The following is a 25280-nucleotide window of genomic DNA, read 5'->3' on the forward strand; positions in this document are numbered from 1 at the left end:
CCTTAAGCACGGACAGGATGCTCCAGGGTACCTTCTCGCCAGCTTTTCCTTGGCATTGCCCTCCCGCCCAACCCCCGCCACATTTGCCCCCTCCTCCCATCCCTGGATGCCAGGCTAGGAGTTCCTGCGCCTTGGTGCAATCTGGAATTCTCCCTCACCGCAGTCCCCGAAAGCTTTTCTTTGACTGCGCCCCTTGGAGATTTAACAATTAGTGGTTGATGCCGGCTGTCTGGCTTTGGAGATAGTAATAATAATACAGGAAAAGTTACATCATTCAGGAATAGTGTCAACTCGCAGGAGCCCGAGTGAGCGCTCAAGACCAGGCCCGGCGCGGTGCCACGTGAACTAACCGATCTCGTGCCCCTGCTCCGGAGAAGCATCCCGAGAGAGCGAGGCTGCGGCTCCGGGGCCGCCTGTTCGGGGTCCACTCGGCCCGATCTGGGTTGAAGACCCGCCGCGCTTCTAAAGCAGTGTTGAGGCGCAAGTCTGAGATGCGGAGCGCTCCATCATTGTTCTTGCCCGGCTGGGCGGCACATTGTGGCCTCGAAGACGGTCTCCAGTGAGTCCTAGGTCAGCCAAGACCCTGAAGAATATGGAGATTGCCGAGCCCTTCCGGAGGCTCGCCAGAATTGGGCTTGGCCTCGCCACGCCAGGATCGGGGGTGCCCGGTGTGCCCAAGGCTGCGGGGTTGCTGCCCCGCTGGGCTGGGGAGACGCCATCGGCGCGGCTAAGGCCTGTACGAGAAAGGCTGTCGGGCGGAGGCCTCTCGTGGAGGGCGCAACCCTTAATGCCCAACTTATGGGAGTTTTCACCAAATTTGCCAGTTTAAGAGGCCTATTGCTAATGGCGGCCTTTTCTCGCCCAAGGCACTGAACGCTTTTCCCTCCGACGCGGCGGGATCCTCCGAAACCAAAGGCAGTTCTAAAGCCTCACAGAGGGGCTTTCCACCCCGTAGCGCTACTCTGCCCTCAGAGAGCAGCCAGCTCCCCAGCCTCCTCCCATCCCCTCGGGCGGGAGCCGGAGCCCCGGCCCAGCCCGCGCCGGGACGCCGCCTAGCCAGTGCGCCCAGCTCCGCGCGCGCCCGTCGCTGCCCGTACGCGCTTTTCCAAATTCCATCGCGACTCTTTAAAAGTAAAATAATCATCTTTTAAAAACCACGATGAACGCCTTCCTCTTTCATAAACCCCTTTGTGTAACCCCTCTGGCCTATAGTAAGGACCCTTAGGAGGCACTTTGCCTATCGGGGTTTGTTAAAATAATCTGGATCTAATGATAAAATCGTGGACCAAGGGGAGGGCGGGAGAGGGTGGAGAAATGAGGTTGCTATTGGTATAATGCTTTCAATGCCTTGCTCGGCCTCCCTCTCCCTTTGCCACCACATCCACACGCCGCCGCATTCCAGAAAGAAAGGAAAGGCCACGGGTTCGTAAGCGCCGAGAGCGCCCGGACGCCGAACTCTCCGGGATTGGAAGAAGCAGCGGCCCCTCGACCACAGCCAGCCCAGTTAATAGCTGCCCACGTATCCGGCTTCTTGGGCTTCGGATTAATGTGGATCTTCCACATAAACGATTTACGGATGAAAAAAAAGCCCCTTAGAGCATTACTTCCTTTCAAGTTCTTAAGACGCCTCTAAATCTTTCTGGTAGTGAGTGGCCGGCGTGGGGGCGGGGTGGGGACCCGGTGCTGGGCGGGTGGCCCCGGAGGACGCAAAGCGCGGGGAGTGGAAGGTTAACTGCCTTGCGATCTCACCAAGCTCTTCCGAAATGCCAGTCCACTGTCGCGGCGACAATGTTTCTGAGTGTTGTGGCCTCGTCCCTGCTGGCATTTGTCTGAAATGGAGCTGTCTAACCTAGGCCTGGACGCGCCCTGCCCTGGTAAGTAGGGGGAAGATGGGGGTAGGGTGGGGGGCGGAGGGGGGGCCCGGGGTGGAGTTTAGTCGCCTGCCTATTTTCATATTCATTAGATCTGGGAGGTTGCCCGAGGAGCCCAGCTGAGTTTCAAGATATAAAAGCAACTTCGGGTGCCCCCTTTGCAGCCGGGACGTCTTAAAGGGCTCGGAGCCGGGCAGCTCCAGGCGCCGCAGCGCTCGCTTCCCCTTCCCTCCTCTCCGGCCCTCCCTCCTCCCGCCCACTCGCTCCCTCCCCCAGCGCGCTCCAGCCCCCCGAGCTCCCGGGAGCTCAGCGACAGCCTTCCAGGATTATGGAGTTTCTGAGCGAGAAGTTTGCCCTCAAGAGCCCACCGAGTAAAAACAGTGATTTTTACATGGGCGCAGGAGGCGCGTTGGAGCACGTTATGGAGACGCTGGACAATGAGTCCTTTTACAGCAAAGCGTCGGCGGGCAAATGCGTGCAGGCCTTCGGGCCCCTGCCCCGCGCCGAGCATCACGTGCGCCTGGAGAGGACCTCGCCCTGTCAGGACAGCAGCGGTGAGTCCCCCTACTCCAGGGGGGTCGCGGAAGCCCACCCGAAAATCCGAGGGCGGGGACCGGTCGGGACCGGGAGGGAGGGAAGGACGGAGGGAAGGAAGGAAAACAGGACGGAAAGAAGGAAGGAAAGGAAGGGGGAGCGGGAGAGCTGGAGAGCGGAGGAGGGCAGTGGAACAGTGCTGGTTTTAGGAAGCGGAGTTTGGGCTGCTGCAGACTTTAGCGGGGGTAGGGGTGGAGAAGCCAAGGAAGGAGCCCGCCCCCCTGGGGTGCATCCTCGCGGTTCTATTTTTGCTGCCGAGTCGCGTTCCTCACGGGCCCTGGAGTCCCGCTACCCAGGACCCGGGCGTAAACTGATAGGGCGCTAAATAGAGCGTAATTGAGTCGAGACAGCGCGCTTCCTCTGCGAGCCCGCCGCGCTGCCCCGGGCCGGGGGAGCTGAAATCCATCACAGCTAGTTAGAGGACGTCACTGCCGTCACGAAGAAGAAAACTTAGGTGAAAAACCTTTTTTTTTTTTAATTTTTCAAGACGTGACGATATCTTTCTTTGTGAAGTTAGAGGCTTACTAGATGAGTTTCTGTGGATTTGTGATTTCTGCTTCTTTGGGTTTGCTCTGCAACAACATAATTGTTTTTTAAACGCCAAATCACTTTACATAGCTTTGGGCAAAGAATCCCCGATATAATCACTCACTCGCGAATTCCGCATTGTCTGATTTTTCTGACTCCACGGTAGAAGTCGCCTAAGAAGCCTTTCGGAATGCTTCTGGGTGAAATCTTCGACTTTGAATGGCCAAGTATCTCAAAGTCAAAATGTTATCAAAACAAACCATCTATCTTTTCTATCTTGTAACCCAATACAAACCTATTTTTTTCAGATCGCGACAGCTAAAGCAAGTTTACAATTCCAAGAAGACTTTTTCTTATCATTGTATATATTCCACAGTTAAGCTGTAAGGAGCGGGGTGCTTTAAAATAACAAACGAATTAAGTGTGAAATATTTACAACAAGCCTCCCGCCCCTATTTTAATGGAGGTTCACAATCTGGCGAGCCACTGGCTCATAGTAGCTCCTCTTCTAAATACTTAGTACGCAATAAGCTAAAAAAAAAAAAGGCCTCGTATATTTTACTTATTTTGTTCAGCGTTGCAAGTTACTTTTGACTTGCAAGGTTAAATAAAAAAATAAAGGAACAAACAATAGAGAAAAATCCGTTAAGTCCCATTTATTTAGACAGACGCGAAAAAATAGTTTTATTTTAATATACTGAAGTTTTGGCTTTCTGTCTGTATTGCAGTATTTATATTTTGGAATTTTTAAGTGTATCCATAAAGTTATTTCCATGGACAGGATTTGTTTTTAAATGGTTCTGAAATGTCCTCTGTTGACTGCTGGATAAGAATCATAATATTTTATTTAAATTGTCGGGATTCCAAAAATAAGAGAAATAGGTGATTTTTGATACTTTATAAAGTTTTAAAAGAACATCACACTGTTAGGATGGATTTTAATAGGAAAGTTTTAAGTAAGGAGAATGAATGTAGGTAACAAGCAGTCCGCTAAATTTAGGAAAGTTCCTGCCTTTTTCCTGAGATGCCCTTACCCTCAAACGCCTGTTTCCCCTCCCCCATCGCTAATTACCGCAGTTCCCCATTAACTCTGCCCACAGAGACAAAACTGTATTGTTTGTTAATCAGTCAAGGCTCTCTTTTATATTTAGTTTTACATCATATATTTTTTTTGCCTAAAGGCAATTGGGTATTTGATTTACCTAGGTACTAGAGTGCAATACATTCGTATAATGACTAAAGTAAAGCTAAAATACATTGTAAAAAAAGCTAAAAATACATTGTAAGAGAGAATTTAAAAATAGACAAAAACGAAAAAAGTATAGCAGTTCATTGGAAATGATTGTTACGGTTGAGCCAACTTAAAAAAATGTTTCCTGTTTCGTTATTTGTATCCATTATATTTGTGTGGGGGGCACAATCGAATCTGGAGGAAATCACTGAAATTAAAACACCCCTAAACAGAATGCCAGATGATATCCTTCATAATCTTCTAATAGATGTGTTAATTTCTGTGCTTTACTGAAAGGAAGAGTAAAGCTTTCTATTTTAGGACAATTTCATGTTTTAAAAGAGTTAAGCATAAATTTGACATGTTTAGATTCCAAGTGAGTTTTTAAGCTAAAGAAGTCTACTTAAATCTTATCCTTTTCTGTAAAAACACTTTTAGAAACGGATGAAAAATTCTTTTTTTGACTTAGTAGGTCACTTTTTAAAATTAAAATGTTAAATGTGGACATGATGTGCAGTTGAAATATTGGAAATATACTAGAAACAATGCCATTTCTTAAATTTGTAGTCCATAGGTTTTGTGTGGAGAAGAAATATAACTTTGAGAAGAGTATGGCTTTTGGTTTACAGACAGTATTTAAAATCGAAATGTCCTTTTTGAGCCCTGTTAGTAGCTTACTTTTGTCTGCTGTGAGTAAATAAGATGTGAAATTCGGCTCACTTTTCAAAAATTATGGTCATTTAGTTTTGTTTTTTTAACCAGAGCATCTTTTAATTTGACTACTTTGATTATAAATTATCTGGATAAATATTACATTAAACCTGAAAAACAGAATTGTATGTGATGCTGGCAAATTATGTAAGTTCCATGTACACATTTTTAGATGATTCTAAACTTGCCCAAAGTGAATTAATAATAATGGATAAAGTGAAAGTCACTCAGTCGTGCCTGACTCTTTTCACCCTCATGGACTATGCAGTCTGGAATTCTCCAGGCAATAATACAGGAGTGGGTAGCCGTTCTCCTCTCCAGGGGATCTTCCCAACCCAGGGATCGAACCCAGGTCTCCCACATTGCAGGCGGATTCTTTACTAGCTGAGCCACCAGGGAAGCCCAATAGTAGATAATATGATGATCAAATCAGCACTGGCACGATAAGTCGTAACAGACTGCCTGCCTGATGGCTGTGTATCACTTCAACTCAATTCTTTGATCAAGGTGTTTTGCAATGCTGAGAACTGTTTTTCCCCCTCTCTGGGCGCAGTGAACTATGGGATCACTAAGGTAGAAGGACAGCCTCTTCACACAGAGCTAAATCGAGCCATGGACAACTGTAACAGTCTCCGGCTGTCTCCCGTGAAAGGGATCCCAGAGAAGGGAGAACTGGATGAACTTGGGGATAAATGCGACAGCAACGTATCCAGCAGTAAGAAGCGGAGACACCGAACCACCTTTACCAGTCTGCAGCTGGAGGAGCTGGAAAAGGTCTTTCAAAAAACCCATTACCCGGATGTGTATGTCAGAGAGCAGCTTGCTCTGAGGACAGAGCTGACTGAGGCCAGGGTCCAGGTAGGAGCCGATGAAGGCTGGAGGCTGTGTGTGTTCGGAGCGGGGAGGTGGTTGGGGGGTAGTGTTAGAATGATTCCATAGTTGCCACAGAGTTTTACCACAGTTTATTCCAAAGTTTTACCACAAAGGCAGAAACTGATTCTTCTGCTGAAGATGGAGAACAGTGTAGCAGAGGCATGTAAGTCTACTAAAATTACTGTTTACTTGCAAATGATTTAACAACTCACACACAAGCCTAAGAGAAAAGAACTTGACTTATTACTTAGGCATAAAAGCTAATGATTATTTTAAAAGAACGGAATATGATAACAAATCTCTGATTTCAAAAAGTGAGCTCTAAAGGACAAGCACCCAGAACCGTAGCTCTCCAATTTAGTAATTCATATATTTTATTTTTCTATCAGCTATAAAACTCTTTTTGGGTTATATACCTTAGATTTGTAAGTTATTTGTATAATGGCCCATAAGCATCTATAATTTTACCGAGGTTGGAGTTGTAATAAAACAAAAAAACAACACTCTCACAAACTCTCAGCTGTAAGGTATTCCGTAAACTATTTTCACTATACATAATTAAAGAAAAGTTGTATAAGCACATCTACAATTTTCTAGTCCCAGCAATTGTCAATACATGCCTTCCACTGTAATTTTTAAAATCTGGATAACTTACAGGATTTTTTTCAAAAGCAGTAGGAATAATAATCTTAAAAGTAACTTTTAAATGTATAAATTCAATTGTTATATCTGTAAAATGTGTTCAAATTATCAAATTAGATGATTCAGTCTACTAAATTTTTTAATAATTTGAAAAAACAAAAACTCTACCTCTTAAGCGTATTTTATTTTTCCTAGCCCTGATAGTTTTACACAATTTTCTTAGTTCGCAAGTAAGACTAATTCAGGAGAATGACCTTTTTCTTTTTGTGTGTTTTTATGACTCTAAAAAAAATAATACTGAATTTTGCAATTTCCATAAACCACTAGAATAAAGAAATAAATTTTTGTTCTGAATGGAATAATAGTATTCCTTCTGAAGACTGACCCATTGTAAGTCTCTTACACATTGTTAAAGACAGCATCTGGTGGCGCAGGAGTGACAAGCAGCGGATTTTTGCTTTAGTTTATAGAGACAAATGATTATTTTATCTTAGTTCAGGAAGTAAATATGCAGAAAGTCAGTCCTAAGAAAGAATTTGAGAATTGTCAAGCGGTAGCACAAACCCTACCCATGTGTTTTTTGGTCTTGTGTTCATATATTTAAATTAGTTATACTCATAACCATAGAAAAATATGTTTACACATAGATGATCAGCTGTGCACAAAGTGTGTTTTCCCCTTAACATTTCACCAAGTGCTGGTTAATTTTGCTGTAAGAATAGGCACAGAGAGCCAGCCTGAACCTAATTTACTCAGGTAGTTTCCTTGCTTTTTGCATAAGAGTGGTAATCAGCACCTATTTTAAAGTGACTGTCAAGGTTTTCTTCTAAAGGAAAAACCCTCATTACTAAATTCCCTTAGTATGCTCTTGGTGCCTGTCTATGGAGAAAATAAAAAAGTGTTTTGCTTTGATTTGTTGTTAATGTTGTCTTAAGCCCTGAATATAGTGGGTAATACACACTTACCAGCAGTGTTCTAAGAAACCATCTGAACAGGTAGCTCTCTTTGCCTTCTTCTGAGAACTGTTCAAACTGCCATCTTAAATTTGCAATACTTGCTTACACTCCAGACTGAATATTAACATGTCTCCATAAGTGTGAAGGAAAAGATATAAAAGAGTAGAATTGAATACAAAAAAGCATAAAAAGTTCAAATAAATTTTAGTGAAATGCTTTTTTACATTGTGCATTTTTATAATTCATTTTCAGCTTTGTTTCCTAAATATTTTGTATTCTGAAGACAGTTCTCTGAAGACTAAACAGCTTTCAGAAAGCTGCTCATGTAAATTATATATCAAATTATACATGTTGAATTTAATTTTCTGTATAACCTTTTAATACCTAAAATATTAAAGTGAAGATTCTGGAGATCTTACAAGTGTGAGCTGGTTAATATTTAACCCTCTGAGGAAGACAGATGATAGAATAGATGTTTCTACTATATAATTAGTTAGAGAAATTTGGAAAATAGTTTAGGAACTGTGTGGAGGCCATACTAATACAAAGGCTTTCTTGACACTTGATTATATCTGTCCTATTTGTTTTAAAATTTATATTGTCCATAAGTATTTTACATTGGAGAAATTATCTTTAAGATTTTGTGAGCATTTTCTATAAGAGAAAATCTTATAAGTGACACAATTTATGTTATAAACAATTTGTATATTTTAAAACCATAGTTCAGCTTCAGATGATACCATTTTACCCATAATCTTTATCATACTCAATATAACATGTACTCCTACTAGTTTGCTTCTAAATAATCATTGTGTTTCTGCTGGTGCCATATGTTTTAGATGTAATGTGTTTGTTTACATTTTTCTAAGTTTTTGTAAGTCTGGGTACAGCCCAGAAGAGCCTCCACTTTGTGACATGTTTTAAAGATAATTGTTTTGACAGACTTAGATATTAATTTGGTTATAGATTGGCTGAGTTCATGTTATATACATAACCCCAAATTAAAAAGTTATGAGTGTCTTTCAGACTTGCATTCTCTGAGAGGATTATTATCTATGATCATTTGGAGATATAAGGAATCTTCAAGGATCTAATTCTTTTTTATTTTCCGTAAGTAAAAAAAATAGAGGCTCAGACATATTAAATAAAGTTTTGAAAACATCTTGTCTGATTCTATTAAACTGTATTGCCTAGTAGACATGGCACTTATCGTATCGGGGTAAAATAAAATAGAAAATAAAACTTGTGGATCCCTTTCTAATATAGAAACATTTCTGCTTTTGTAATTTTCTTGACCTGGTTTACCTTTCTGATTTAATGTCTTTGACCATCATATTTGCATGACCAGCTATTCCTTAGCTGAAATTCTACTTTTTAAAAAAATTAGGTTTGGTTTCAAAATCGAAGGGCCAAGTGGAGAAAAAGAGAACGCTATGGCCAGATCCAACAAGCTAAGAGCCATTTTGCTACCGCCTATGACATATCAGTTTTGCCAAGAACTGACAGCTATCCACAGGTATGGCAAATTGCACAGAACACTGAGATACACACGTGTGGTTTGTATATTCTTAAAAGGGCTAGTGTAAGCTTTATCACATCTAATATAATAGTTAAGAATGAAAATTTTAATCTCCAAAAATTGTTTCCATGTTTGTTAGATATTTATTTTGCTAAAATATTTATTTTTATTTATTTTTTCCAGAGCCTTTCATTTGAAATATTTCAAGGTTTCTTCTTTGGTATACATTGCAACAACTTAAGTAGCATCATTCAATAATATGTCTCTTAATTAGTCTGCATTTTGATAATTTGGACTTATTCCCTTTGTTAACTTTTAAAATACATAAAACATTGCTAGGCTCTGTGGCTCTTTTTTTATGAACTGTACCATAACCTACTGTTAAATGTGGCTGATGAAACCTTCAGTTCCACTTAAAACTATTTTTTCTCCTATGTTGTCTTTTCAGCTTTGAAACTGCTTACTGATTTCAAGGAAACATTTTATCCCTTTGTGACTTAAAACATGTATAGAATTAGTTCTGGACCTAATTTTTAAATTGTATCTCATTAAGAGTATTTAGAAAATTTTTTCCTCTAATTTTTTCTTTTAATTTAGAGAGGGTTGTTTTTTCGTACTTTGTAATGCACATAAATATATTTTGTTTTTGTAACTGGATATTAATTTTTCCTGCTACTGAATTATGACATTCAAAATTGTATTTGCTACATAAAGAATATGTGTATTAGAAGGAACAAGCCATCTGTTATTTAATTCCTTATTGTTTAATGATGTGTGTTGTAAGAGACGACTTGGAAAATGAATATGTAACACATATACTGATGGAATATTTTGATAGTCCAGTAAACAAATCATCATAGCCCAAACTTAAGGATATTCATTTTCTTCAACTGTAAATTCATACCTTGTGAGCATGAATTCAGTCTTTTAATTTCATGCTGTCTTTGTGTTCTTGTACCTTTCATGATTTTAAAAAAATGTATCTTGAGACTTTCACTCCTCCATGAATAAAAATTCATGAAATTTATTAATGTAATATTATATGTGAATAAGAGCCTTAGAGGTCACCTAGTTCCTTCATTTTAAAAGTCAGGAAACCAGACCCAGATGAGTTAAGAAAGAGAACTGGTCCATGATCACAGGAGTGGTTCCTTACAGGGCGGTCTATAAAGGGCTGCTACAGCTAAGCCTTGCCACTGCAGTTTCCTTAAAGACCAGTGATATGGGTACCTTTTGAATAAAGGCCCATACCTTAAGAGGAATCTTATTTCCCTTACTTCAGAAAGTTTATCTTAAAGTAGTTCCTTTATATTTTCTCCTATTTTAAAAATATGTGTATCCCCTGGTTACTTACCATCAGCACATGTTTTGAGTGTCTTAGTTGAGTTTTAAGCAAAATGCTGCAAGGATGTTTCTCCTCTAGGCGGTAAGTTCCAAGGGAGTAGACACTGCAGTTTTCCTAGTTGTTAACAAGATGATAGCCCTCTCTGTCAGTCACAGTTCTAAGCAGTGTACATTTATTAACTCATTTAATCCTCGCAGTAACCTTATGCAGTAGGTGATATTAATTCCCATTTTTTATATGTGGAAACTGAGGCACAGAGAGGCGAGGTATTTATTGCCACTAATAAAAGTGAGATATTCACTCACTTTTATTAGTGTAGTAAAGCTCAGATTTAAGCAGAGGCAATGTGGCTCTTAAGGGTAAGTAACATGATTAAATGATTAATAGCAAAAGAGCATAAGACTTAACGTCGCATTATTCAGATCTGCTGTTCAGTTCAAGGGAGCAGAAAATATTCACTGCCAACCAGTGAAATAACGATAGAAACATAACAGAGATAGCATATACTTTACATAGTTTGAAACTACTTGTGATGACTTTAGAAATAATAAAGTCACAAATTGTGAATTCTTTTCATGTAGACTTTAAGCAGTCTAACTGCTAAGTCTCTCACAACACTTGACTGCAGCGTACCTTTTATTCACCTTATTATTTCAGTCTTCATTCCTTTCATTGTTCTTATTTCTATTTTCCACTTTTCTGCTCCTTGCTCTTAGTTGCCTTGTTGCTAACCCCTCTTTCTTCTTTAGAATATCGTAAAATGTGTAGAATAGGGCCTTGCACCAATTAAGCTCTGTGTAAAAACTTAATATAACAATACATTGTAACTAGTCACCCTTAATATTAGTCACCCCCTAAAATTATCTTGCCATTATGTTATTGTGCCTCATAGCTTTTGATATTAGCAGTTAGCAGAATGAGGTCACCTAGTAGCTCAAGCAGGAAAGGAAATGGTATGGTCAAATTATACATTTGATGGTCTCTTTCACGCCAACAAAGGATTAATTTAAAAAATTCCTCTCAGAGATAATAGAATTTTGTACTAATTTCTCTTTGTGGGTTCTCCATAATTTTTATGTATAGTTGGTTATACCATCTCAAAATTTAAATGTGGAAACACGGACATCATATGTTGAAGTTATTTTGACAGTGCGTTCATCAACAATAATAAAAATACTGTCAAATCCACAGTACTTTTCTGTATTGCTAAGTCATTTAATGTTTGGTTACCAAAAATTCTGAAATCAAGTGTCTGCTACTCCCCACTCTAGGTATTAAAGAAAGTCAGGGGAAAATTCTGTTTCAGTTAAAAATATGTGGTTGACTTTATTTTAGTTTGTTTGAAAAAATAACTATGCCAAAGTCATGTCTCAAGACTCAGCCTAAGGAAACTGCTTTTTAAAAAGAAAAAAAAAATCATGTGGCTTGAAAATAGTTTATAATGGGAAAAATAGGAATTGAAAGAGTCTAACCAACTCAGTGCAATAAGACATTGAATGTGGTTACTGTTACTAATTACAGAAAAAAATTATTAATTACAAAAAAGTTGGAACTAGAAAAAGTTGGCGGCAGGACAGAAATAAAGAATTAGCAATTTGGCAGGGAAGCAAAAGCATACGCAGAAATACATCAAAACCAGAAATGGTTTAGAAAATGATCTCCTTCAGCTCGCTCATAATAGTAAGCCTTTGTATCATAATCTTACCTAGCATAAAGTATCTATATATAACATATAATGTTTATTTATGAATAGTAATTAATACTTTCTAAAATGTTATAAATACTTTGTTTTCACTGGTCTTCATTACACTGTAGTAACAACAGCTGTAACAGTAAAAATAGTAACTACCACTTGAGGGCTTGTTTTAAGCCAGGCTTCCTCCTTACAGCCATTAACTCATTGAATTTGAGCCCAAGTGTTTTGCGTTCAGGAGTCCCGGGCTCCTTATGCAACATTTTCTCCTTAAACCAACACTGAGTCTTGAAATAGTTCAGTTTTGACCCTGAAACATCACCTTACATTGGAAAGGAAAAATGCCTAAATAATAAAACATTTTAAAAATGTAGATACTTCTTAGACTAAGATACTCTTTTTTTAAAACTTGCTTATGTTTGAAAGCAAATAAAAGTGTGAGTACTGTGATGTCAGTAGTGATGAAAGGTAGTATATTTTGATGTAGTGAAAATAGTAGTGTTTTTTATTAAAGCTCTACTTTGGGTCACAATATCAGTTACCATTTGTCAATACAGTATAGCTAAATTAAATTATTCGATGTTCTCCATTACGTGATACTTTAGAAGAGAGTCTCATTGCTTGTGCTAAATCTGTTTCCCTCTATCTTGAATTCCCTTTCCCTCACTTAAACCTGGAAGCCTCCTCTCAATTTTCCCTCAGTCAGTGCGTCACTTTCTAACCAACCTTGTGGTGGATTGTGTAAAAATGTCTGCCACGCCATTTAGGATGTAAAGTATTTAAAAGATGATTCAGTTCTTACTCACATTGTATCATCACAGTATTAAGCAAATTATATATACACCAAATAGATGTGAAAAAAGTTTTGGTTCACTTCAGTTTTCAGGAGTACATTATAAAACAAAATTAGTCTATTTTAAATAAAACAGATGGTTTCTGAATCTCTGCTCTCAACCAGCTCTGTGGTCTTAAGCAGCTAACTTTTCCTCTTTGAAAGAAATAGACTAGAAAGATTTTGCAGACCCCTTTCAGCTTAATTCATTTTCTTCCAGAGTTTTATCATTTTATAGTTTTGCATTTTATCAAACAGATACATGCTCGGTCTTGTTCTAGGCACAGAGGTTATACAAATGATCCAGACAAAATCTCCTGCTTTCTAGACAGATTGCAAATTAGATATTACAAATTCTGCAAACATTTCTTGATGCAGACTATATCTAGCACACCAAAAGAGACTCACATAATTTTGTCCTTGAGTTTAAGAACCAAGCAAGTATCTATCAATATTAGATTCTAATGTGTTTCTAATTTATTAAAACCAAAGCATTTTTAAAATAATTATTTTTGGTGAATAAAATATTTTTTGTTAAGTTACACATATTTTATAGAAAGATTATGGACTTCTCCTGTGGCTCAGCTGGTAAAGAATCTGCCTTCAATGCTGGAGACTTGGGTTCGATCCCAGGGTTGGGAAGATTCCCTTGAGAAGGGAAAGGCTACCCACTCCAGTATTCTGGCCTGGAGAATTCCATGGACTGTATAGTCCATGGGGTTGCAAGGAGTTGGACATGACCAATCGAAAGATTATAGCCAGCCTTCACACTTAGAAGAAGTGTTCATTTTGCGCCATTAGTTTAGTTCAGATTAAGCTTACATTAACTTGATCATTTACTAGCTAGGTGACTTTGAAAAAGTCTCTGGACTTCCTTGATCTTGATTCTTTATTTGTAAAGTTGAGGTACAGCTGGTACTAGAGTTGGTGGTCTTAGTGTAGATGAAGATGTTGATGATACTTTTTCTGTCATGGAGAGGATTAAAATGATTTCTAAATAGTCTGTGGAACTAAATCCTGGGATTTGGGGTGGGCCATGGATTAATGTATGACTCCGGGCTTCACAATCAGGTAGTTGTGGGTTCGAATCCTGACTGTGCCACTTAATAGATTTTTAGACCTTTGGCAAATAAATTAACCGCTAGGAACATTTCTCTTCATTTATAAAATGGTGATAGAAGTTCATATGTTATTTGTGAGAATTAAAATAGTTTATGCAAAGTATTTCCTAGTACATAATGAGGGCTCAATAAATAGTCATGATTCTCCAATAGCTATTAGTCATTATTAATTTTTTTTCTGCAGTAGAGAAATAGCTAAGTGGTTTGAATGCCCCTTTTTGTTGCAGTATTTAAATCAATACATTCTGTGAGTAAATTTACTGTTTGGGGATCCCAGGGAAAGAACAAGTTCAGTTAAATACACTTTCTTCTTTAAATTAGAATGACCAAATAAATATGGTAGTTTTAGGAAAATTTGGATATATTCTTAATCCACCAGAATTATTTTCTCACTTGGAAAATATTTTTTCATCAAAAATTTCAAAAGAAAGGTTGAAAGTTTTCCTGCCAAAATTTTCAGTAAGGTTTTACTCAGTAAATAGTGGAATCATAATTATATCTATTTCCCAAATGTAAAAAAGGACCCATGTAGTATTTTTGCTTTCTGTTGTTTATTTGATGCCTTTAGAAATATATGCCACTTGGAGTTTGAACCTAGCAAACGTTAGATTCACTTTATAGATAATTTGTAGTCACTAAAATAATTTTAAAAACAGATGAAAAGCTGTATTTTTAGCTTAACATATACTCTTTCAAACATTGCTATACGGTTTTTAAAAGGAAATTTTAAGGTTTCTGTAAAATAGTGATTATGAAGATATTGTTTACCCTACCTTCTTCTATCAACAAGTTTCTCTCCTAATCTTGAAGTTTGCCTTTACTTAAGCTAAATAAAGAATATGAAGCTTGTTTCCTTTAACCACTGTGGTTTAGTGATTTAAAGGCACCTGGAGCAGTTTTTACCTTTAGAAAAAATACCATTTTTATCACTGTTATTTCTGTTTTTTTCCGAAGTATTTGAAGTAAACAAAGATCCCAAGATCTTTTAAAAATATTAATAATGTAGCTATACAAGATGCATTGTGTAATGAGTAATTCCATATCTTTCAAACAAGCAATGAGATGGTCGTATATTGTAGTACAGTGACACTTCCTTTATGAATGGAGGGACAAAGTATTAGCGCACTAGGCCAACAAGTGATACAATTTGTCACTGATAGTAAGCACAAATATTTACAGTTATGGAAGGATATAATTTATTCAAATCAATATAGTGTTTACAATGGATACCATTCCTAATTTAATTAAATATATATTTATATAAAAACATATAAAGTGTATTTCACATATATGTATATGTTAAAACTAAGTTATGTGTAGCAGGAGGTAGGTTTTGTTAGTATTGATTAAGTAAAGGAACAGCTAGACACAAACAGTGAATAATTCTTCTATTTGGTGAAAGTAATCCTAGATACTTTAAAGAAGTAAAGAATATCCTCTAGAAGTAAAGTGCTTTCACATTGTTGATTATGAAAATAGACTTATTTTTGAAATGTAATGCTCAAATTTAATGTGATTTAAAGACTTAGTAGTAATAACTTAGCTGTTTTTTTTAATTTGTTTTGCTTTTAGTTAAGTGAACACTGTTAAGTGTTGTATTTAACTGATTTGGTTGTACATATTTTGTATTTTAAGAGGAAAGAGTAAATCAATAAATTGAGTAGATTATCAAAATAATAAAAAGTAAAAATTTAAAATAGTTCATAGATATTAAAACTACCTTATGGAAGAAGGAGGGGGGAAATTAAGCATCAAAGTCTGAAAAGTCTACGAGAACTTCTGGATTAAAACCTGCAGTTTACACCATTATTGTTAGTGTGAACCTCAGGATATACTTTAATCCAGAATTGTATGTGCACCACATTTATTAAACCACATGCATCTGTGAGTTTTCATTTTTATTCTAAGTTATGGAGCATTAAATAGACTTTTTAGTGCAAATGCACAGTTGATTTTAAAATAACAAAAATAAAATTCCAAATTAGAGTTAACTCAAATATAAGATGAATATAATTGATAACTTGACTCAGGATTTTAAGAATAAATTGCAAGCTTGTATATGACACCTTGTGAAACACTCTAAGATTTAAAATATACTGTATAAATACTTTGTGTTTCCATACTTGATTTACATTTTAGGTTATAATTTACCAAAAAAAACTTATAATTTTTGTTTCCTATAATTCTGAACTTTTTAAATAGTTGAATTCTCATTAAAAATGAATTAGGCACTCATGAATCAATAGTAGTTAGCATGCATGCATTAAAATAGGTGAAAAATAAAGTGACAAATAATTGGAAAATACTTCAATTGATAATTGCTGCTGGATAAATATTTTTTTTAAATAGCAAATGCCAAGTGCTATGATTTCATTTTAAGGTATGTAGGGTGAGATTTCCTATAAAATTTTTTTGTAATGATCACAATTTAAAATTTAAGAACACATTCGACAGTAAAGGGAAAGAAAGATGTTCTTAATGTTTCCTATATCTTTTATTTGGAGCATATTTCAAATATTATTTGAATAATGCAAAATTTAAACAACATTTATATGATATCATTCTGGAAATTTACAGACATTAACATTGCTTATGAGACTAATTGAGATAGTCTTTAAGTTTTACACTAACAAGAGATACACACTTTTATTTTTCTGTATAGCAAATTTCTTTCCAGTTTGTTATTCTCACATGACTATTACATCTAATAGTGTTTTTTTTTTAACAGAAAAGGCATTCCTCCTGTTTGAAATCCATATATACATTTCTAAGATGAAATTTCATTTAAGAACTCAAAGTAGCAATGAACAATTAACATGTGATCCTTTTCTGATGAATAAACACTTTCTGACCACTTCAACTTAGTAATACTATGCGTTTAAAACACATTTTTTAAATTTTTGAAATTAATTCCTCCAAAATCTTAGTATTTATATATATATATTTAGTTAAAATTACATCTAATAAGAGGGCTCTGATGAAAACGTACCCTCATTTCTATCTCAAGTAGTACCTAGATGTGCTCAGATTTATCTTTTGACTGTGTGATTAATTCAACTTGGGATTTTTTTTTCCCCAGGTACACAAAGTCTCAGTGTATGTTATTTATTCACTGGTAGCAAATTCACTGTTTAGAAAAACACCTATACCCTTTCTCTCTGCCAGAAGCCTACTGAGGTAGTTACTAGAAAAGTTAATGGGACCCTAAGGTCCCAACAGCTAAAAATATCTGCAAGTTAATAAGCGTAGGATTCTTATTAATACTTTATCCCTCTGAATTTTAAAGGGGGGATATGCTAATAAAGAATATAATGGTCTCTTAAAAAGTCAAACTACTTTTGTAAAAAGTGATGTTTGCCTTTTTAAAAGAGGCCATATAAAAACCTGGTGAATTAAATTCTATAGTGATAATGTGGTAATAAATCTTTATAGTAAGTATAGAATAATACTCAAAGTAGTCAATAAAAGTAAGCATTCTGTCAAACAGGAAAAGCCAAAATCAACTTTTTGATTTTAATGGAAAGAAACTATTGCTATAACATCCTCACAAATACCTCTTTGTGAATCCCTGCTCTCTGTTTTTTCATAGCAGCCTTTTAACTCCCACAGGGAACTGTTAGGGCTGTGATGTGACGGTCGTATGAGTATAGGATAATACGTGTATCCTGGTGTGTGTGTGTGTCTCGTGTACATATAAATGTTGGTGGCAGAAAGAAACAGTCTATATGTATAGGAGGAGTAAGATTAAGTAAACTTATTTCAGTAGGAAAAAAATTATTTAGTCGGCTTTAGAGATGCTTTAAAATTAAGAATGCTCTAAAATTACTCCTATATTCTCACATTTTTTCAGTATTTCTATTAAATTCAAATTAAATTCCATAGGCTAATATCTCCATAAATACCATAACATTGAGATGTAGAGTATATAAATCAGGAAACTATTTGATTTTTTTTTACACATCATGCTACTTTGCAACTAAGGGAAAAAATAACAAACTGAGATTAAGAGGTTTTTTAGAAGTATGTAAACTCCCCACTACAGTAAAATCAGAAAATACGTTAGAAATATATACCACATTTAGCATACTAAATTTTCTTTCTAGTTTTGGTTATGTAAAGAATATATCTATATCAAGTTTCTAAGGTGAAGGTAAATGAGGTTGGTGATTTCCTATCCATGATTTACTCTGTTCCATCAATTCATGACATATATAGATGCACAGTGAAGAACTCTTAATATATGTATGTATACTTACATATTAACCCTCTCCTTTTAGCTATTATTGCTTTTAATTCCTTGGAAGGAAGGTGAACATTAAATGATTTCAGTTTGGAAAGAATCAGACAAAAAAATTTTTCCTCCAAAATTCAAAGCTGTAGAATAATTAAATATATAAGGTTTTCACTTGATTAGAAAAACATTAAGGGGCAAACATTCAAAGTGGAGAGTAGTAAGTCAGCTAAACTTTCTTTCATGCTAATCGGAGGCAGTTGGCTAAATTCTGTGGACAATGCTTTGAACGTACCCCCAGAACTTTAAAAAATGCTGTGAACCACATTAAAACATGGAATATTTTTAGATTATCCACTTCTTTTAAACACAACAAAGAAGAAAAAATGTAAAGACAGACAATCTTTCTTTTTCCATTTTTCTTTTCTTTTTTTAAAGCACATATAAAAAGAATATGGGCATTAAATAACATTGCTCCTGGTTGTAAATCTCTTGCATATTATACAGTTAAAAGCTTACAAAAATTTATTTGGTGCTAGGGTCTATGACGGAGAAGGCAGTGGCACCCCACTCTAGTACTCTTGCCTGGAAAATCCCATGGACAGAGAAGCCTGGTGGGCTGCAGTCCATGGGGTTGCTAAGAGTGCGACAGGACTGAGCGACTTCACTTTCACTTTTCACTTTCATGCATTGGAGAAGGAAATGGCGGCCCACTCCGGTTCTTAACTGGAGAATCCCAGGGACAGGGGAGCCTGGTGGGCTGCCATCTATGGGGTCACACAGAGTCGGACATGACTGAAGCGGCTTAGCAGCAGCAGCAGTAGCAGTGTCTATGAACCAGTATTAAAAAATACTAGAAAGATAAGTAGTGATCTTAGAAAAAATAATGTTCCTTCATTTCAAAATTTAACAGCAAATATAGTATTTCTTTTAATAAGTCAGAGAGTAAGATTTTTGTGTGACTTCTCGGTTGTTAAATATGTAGTTTTAGACAGTATGACTTACTGATCCTAGCACATCATTTTGAAGTGACCACTTAGAAGAGTGGAATGAAGGAGACACAGAAGGAGCCCACCTGAACAGTGGTAGATTTATTAAACTACAAGCTCAAACAGCTTGGTTGTTTAACCACATGACTTCTTCAGACATTAATAGAAGTAGACGATCTAGAACAAAGCTGATACCTGCTAGATTATCCCCACAGTGGTCAGACGACATCTAGAATGTTATTTTCTGTTGTCAGTGCTGGATGTTTATAAGAGTGAAAGGGCATTGGCAACCTCCAGCACATCCAAAGGAATGTGGTCAGAATGATACTGTCTGGAAATCAATATGAAGAATCCTTAGGGAAGAGAGACTTATGATTGTGTAATAATCTCATGATGATATTTGAAGATTTTCTCATGTAAGAAGGATGCTGCTTATTCTGTATAAGGAACAGAAATAGAAGAAATAGAGGAAAATTACACCTTTTTACAGAGCTCCCCAGGAGGGAATGGAATATTTTTTTAAAATCAGGGTGAGCTTCTTATCACAGAAATTGAACATAACTGAAAATGTATGAGAATTTTTTGCATTTGGAAGGAAATTGGGCTTCAATAGTGTTTCTTTATCCTAGTTGATGTTCTGAATTGCTTTTGTCTTACCATCTTTAGGGATTAAATCCACATCTTGTGAGTCTCCTGTATGGGCAGGTGGGTTCTTTACCACTAGAGCCACCTGGAAAGCCCCATTATCATCTTTGCCATTATTTTAGCACAGAGTCCCTCAGCTACACTACCTGCTTAATGAATCAGAATCGCCAGAACATAAGATAATACGTGTTTAACAAAAAGGAAAAAAGATTACTTTCCTAAAGATACGGGGTCAACAGGGTCTCTAGCTGTGTAATTTTCATGATTTCTGTTAAGATTGTGTAGTATGGTGATTCTGGCATTCAAATCATGAGAAAACAATTTAGATATGTTAGCATAAATTGTCCACAAAATTTTGATTATATCTTCAAGAAGAATCAGTCCAAATTTCATATTCTTAGAGATTTTCCAGTATTTAATAAATGTCTACTAAGGATTTATCATGTACTGTGTCAAGCCTGGGGATGAGAAACAGTTGTGAGTGATCATTGGGAATTTTGCTTTCGGGAAGTGGAATTTATAAATACACACAAATTTGGGATTGTGAATAAGTAAATAATTTCAACTCATAAGACTAGTTTTTATGTCATTGTAGCATTTCATAAGATTTCCGAGGTTCAGATTTGACCTCCTCCCTGAGAGTTATCCAATTTTGGTGAGATTCTTAAACTCTGTTTTATAGTTTTACCTTTTACAACATGGGGATAGTAAAAGCATATACCTTTTTGTGTATTGGAATGATTCAGAAGTCATCATGCTTTTAATCAAAATGCTTGACACGTGGCCATTAATTGATAACTATTAGATATCATGAGCATGGGCTTGATTGTCCTCATCAGATGTTTGACACCTCCAGAGGAAATGCTTCCAAGGAAGCAAGACCTCTGTTCACTGGGGATATTATTTTTTTATGATTTGCATCCAACTGTAATATAGAAACCATCTAGATCCCCAAAGTCAAGTGAAAACTTGCCAGAAGTTTGAAAATCAAAGAAAGACAGGAAAGAGATGAGAGACAGAGATCATGGAACCCGGGCATATCAGCCAAAGTGTGTGGCAGCTTCACTGGTCAGGAAAACTAAAGTATTGCTGTTAGTAACTTGCTTTATTAATCTGTTCTGTTCAGAAGACCTTTGTGTAGGTTCTGTTTTATGAAAAATAATGCATTTAACTTGCTTGATCATGTTGAGGTAAGAAGTTTTGGTCAAAATAACAATATTTGCTTATGTCGTAGAAAATGGAGAGATTTTCCTAAATTCATTTAGGGTGAAAATACTTACTTAAATTCATAGATCACCTTCCTTGCTTTTACTCTCCTTATTTTTTTTTTTCACCTGGTTGTTAAATATGTGTCTGTGCATTTGGAATACAAGTAGATGAGTTCAATAATAATTTCTAGCAACACGCTTTGTAAGTTGAGGAATCCTTTAATAAACATAAAGCCTAAATAATCTTTCTCCACCACTATCTTGCCTTGCATTTATTTTTTCAAAAGTAAGCAAGCAAGTTCACTTTCATTTCCTGAAAGCCCTTTTGTCAGACATGTGACTGTGGTTTTTCAGTGTAGCACAATGTTTGATTGAATGTCAGAGGAAAATCACCCAGATCAAGTTAGAAGAACCAGTTTGACAGAATAATGACATTAACATCCCCTCCTGTTGGTTTGAGATACATAGCTCAGCAATCACTGACACCAATCATCATATTTTGGGTAAAGTGGGGTACATATAGTAGGATGAGCCAAAATTTAAACAGCATAGCCCATGACAATTTAAAGATTGATAAAGTATGAAAATCATGATGGACAGCTGGTTACATAGCTAGATAGAGGTCTATAGATATCTCTCACAGATTTGGCATATTTAAAGCGACTTAGAAAATACTTATATAAAGAACTATTTTAAAAACAACACTGACATGGGCATCTTGCCAATCATTGAAGCCCCACCTGAAGGATGATATTTGTTCAGTCCTGAAAGTGGTTAAGTGGCCCTTTCAGAGTTACAGAGTAATGTCTCTGCAATGTAATCTAGAATATTCATTAACATATTTTGGATATTAATTGAAAATAAGTTGTCTTTAAAAGTATGGCTTAAGCTTGAGTTTTGTAAGAGTATACCAGAGGCTACAGTAGTAGACTGAAATTTCTATGTAAAAAGAAATATAAGAAAACTATTCTTCTATATGTGTTAAGTAATTGATTATTGTATTCTAATTATGATTTTAAAAAAGCAAAGAAAGCCAGATTGGATAAATACATATACTGCTGTTATGTTTTAGTATAAATCTAAATCTAGTGTAATAATATTGTAAAAGGCATAAATTTTCAAATTTCATATTCCAAGGCAGTGTCTCTCCACTGTGCTATACCAAGCAGCATTTTCCTTGCTTTTTCCCAGCTCCTGCCATTTGTCATGATTTTCTCTCTGCTTCTCAGTAGTACGTGTGATCGCTTTCCTTGCTCTTGTTTAAATAGCTGGTCTAAGATGCCTCCTAAAAATTAGTATTATACAAATTTGACTTAGTGTTTCTTTTGTATCCTAGTAACTTTAAAGAAATTTGTGTTTGCTGATAATACTGCACAATATAGAAATGTTTCCTATAGGGATTTAATGTGATGATTGTGAATTTCTTGGGCACAAGTGATAACTCAGTTTTCAATCTTATGTAAGTTGTTACCTCATACTTAATTTTTATTCAGATAGTATTTTTGCTAATACTTGAGTATTTTTCTCAGTTGTGCTTCTATTATTGGGTATTGGTCAAATTTTAGAATTCTAAATCTGCTTTACAGGTTATAATTCTGCTGAAACCTCATTATATCATATATAAATCATAGAATAAATATTTAAAATATGTATATAACTGTATATCACAGAGATATTCAAGACTAGAGGGAATGAAAAACAATGAAACAGTAAACATTTTCCAAAATGAATTTTGCTTAAAAATATCTCTAAAGAACAACCAGCCTGGTATCAGCATTGGTTTCCAGTGAAAAATACCACACTGAGTCAGCTATGGAAATTTTAAAAAAATGCAATTGTGTAATATTCTTTGGAAAGATGAAAAGTATATTTAAACTTAATCATATTTTAATCACTTTTCTAAACACATGAATTGATTAAAAATAATGATTAAATCATTTCATTTTAAAAGTCATGACTGTAAAAAGAATCCTCAAGAGATTGACATGTATTGAGAGTATTTTATGTGGTTAGGTATGTGGGTTTTGGTGATCCACTCCAGTATAACAAACTAGAAGAATCTTTCAAATAATTATTTTTTAGTAATTGCTTGATGTACTCAGAATGAAATTATAGACCACCCAATAGGAGCAGACAAAGAACAGCTAGCAAAACTTTGTAAATTCAGTTTCCCAAAAGTAAGGAACAAAAGTGAGAACGCATAAATGTAATATTTGTTGTTTTATATATTCCAGATTCAGAACAATTTGTGGGCAGGAAATGCAAGTGGTGGTTCTGTGGTTACTTCATGCATGTTACCACGTGACACTTCCTCGTGTATGACACCTTATTCTCACTCGCCTCGGACAGATTCCAGTTACACAGGGTTTTCAAACCACCAGAACCAGTTCAGCCACGTGCCCCTCAACAATTTTTTCACTGACTCTCTTCTTACCGGGGCTACCAATGGACATGCATTTGAAACAAAGCCAGAGTTTGAAAGGAGGTCTTCCAGTATCGCTGTTCTTCGAATGAAAGCCAAGGAGCACACTGCCAATATTTCATGGGCCATGTAACATACAGTACTCTTTTTCTTTTTCTCTTAATGGCAAAATAAAACATTCTTATTTCTCCTATTTAATGGATACCACAATAAGCTGCTGTGTGTGGAATTGCTAAAGGTCAAGATATACAGTGAGACCAGCTTAAATGAATAGTTGTTATTATTTAACATTAAAATCTAAGAATGAACCTCTGAAAAGACTAAATAGGTTTACCATGCACCCATCTCCACAAACTCTGTTTTAGTAGTAAGATTTTTCTTTCTATTGTACGAGTCAATGAAATATGATCATGCAACTTCTTAAAAGAATAAATGTGTTAAACAAATTCCTCTGTTATAGATTGATTTATGGTAGTTCTGTATAACAAGAAATCCCTTGTAAAATAATATCTGAAAAAGGAGGAAATGCACTGGGGAAAATGTCAAGATACTGAAGCTGTCAGGTAAATATTGAAGCAGGGTATTTTGGGGAGTTAACTGCCATTTTTCCATCTCTGGCTCCAAGGCATCATGGGCATATCCTCTGTTGCTGAGAATTTATCTATGGGCTTCGAAGATTTTTTACCTCTAGATGTTTTAGTGAATTTCCATGCAATGAAAAAAGAGCTCTTCAGAAATGACCAGCATTTGCATGAAATATTTGGGCATTGTTTCCTGAAACCATGTGGCTAAAGGTGATAACTGAAATATCCTGATATGATTAAAAGTACAATTCTGAGAACAGTTTCTATAAATAGTATCTTTTCTAATGAACAAGCCAGCATGGCCTCAGCGATTAGTTATCACACACAAGAGAAAAAGAAAGTTGCAAAATCTGCTGTTGCTTTTAAACTAGAATGGGGTCGGTGAAACTACACACAAACGTCTAATAAATACACTCAAAGAAATATTCACTTAAAGGAACAGCAAATTGGAATGTATATTTGTATCATGAGTATGTCCAAGTGCACGTGTGTGTGTTTGTTTGTTTGACATAGAAGCTGTACACATTTTTTGCTACTGTGGTTTTGCACAGAATTAAAATGTCAGAAGCCTCTCAAATTTCTGGTGGAAAAGAAGAAAAGAAAAATACATTGCATCTGGAAAACTGCTAAGCCCTTTGATTTACTTCTCCTCCCTTTCCCCTGTCACATTCCAGGCTTTTTCAGATGAGTGAAATGTCAGCCTCCTTGAAAGACTCTTAAGTTCATAAAGGCAAAGTAAATTAATTGAAATGAAGATGACTTCCATGACTTGGATCAGAGCACCATCTGCTCTTTGTACTCAGAATCTTCCTAGTGGTTCCTACAGCCTTTAGAGATATGAATGGAAGTCCTAAAGGCTAAAGGACAAGATTAACTGATTTTTAAAAATTAAATTTCAGAAAAAGTACTTAAATTCGGTAAGTGTCTCTAGTGGGAAGATATTTACAGCAGTTAGACATCTTCTGTAATAAAATTTTAAATTAGGCAGATGATAGAGATGAGTGATGTCCTAAACAAACATTCCTTGACTTCATAATCACTCTGTTCTTTATGACTTTTGTGTTCTCTCTTTTTAGTTTTGTTCCCAAGACAAACTTGTGCAACTTTGGCCCTGAGAATTATGCTTACATGCAGGAGCTTTTGTTCAAGGGTTGTTTAGGCAGCTGTTAAATATCCTTCATGTTTTAGAAGAGAATGACTTCTAATACACACATGTATGTGGTCAGTAGAAATTTGGGAACTAAAACTTAGAACTAAAATGTAAGATTTTCTTTTCAGAAATGTC

General features: G+C 36.2%; 1 protein-coding gene across 1 annotated transcript; it reads left to right on the forward strand.

The window, feature by feature from the left end:
- On the forward strand, positions 1977 to 23857 carry ALX1 (ALX homeobox 1). Its single transcript, XM_018049085.1, has 4 exons — positions 1977 to 2425; positions 5489 to 5793; positions 8794 to 8922; positions 23224 to 23857. Exons 1-4 carry the CDS (start codon positions 2200 to 2202, stop codon positions 23542 to 23544), a joined length of 981 nt encoding a protein of 326 aa, XP_017904574.1. The 5' UTR covers positions 1977 to 2199; the 3' UTR covers positions 23545 to 23857.

This window comes from Capra hircus, chromosome 5, assembly GCF_001704415.2.
Source record: "Capra hircus breed San Clemente chromosome 5, ASM170441v1, whole genome shotgun sequence".
Lineage (NCBI taxonomy): Eukaryota > Metazoa > Chordata > Mammalia > Artiodactyla > Bovidae > Capra > Capra hircus.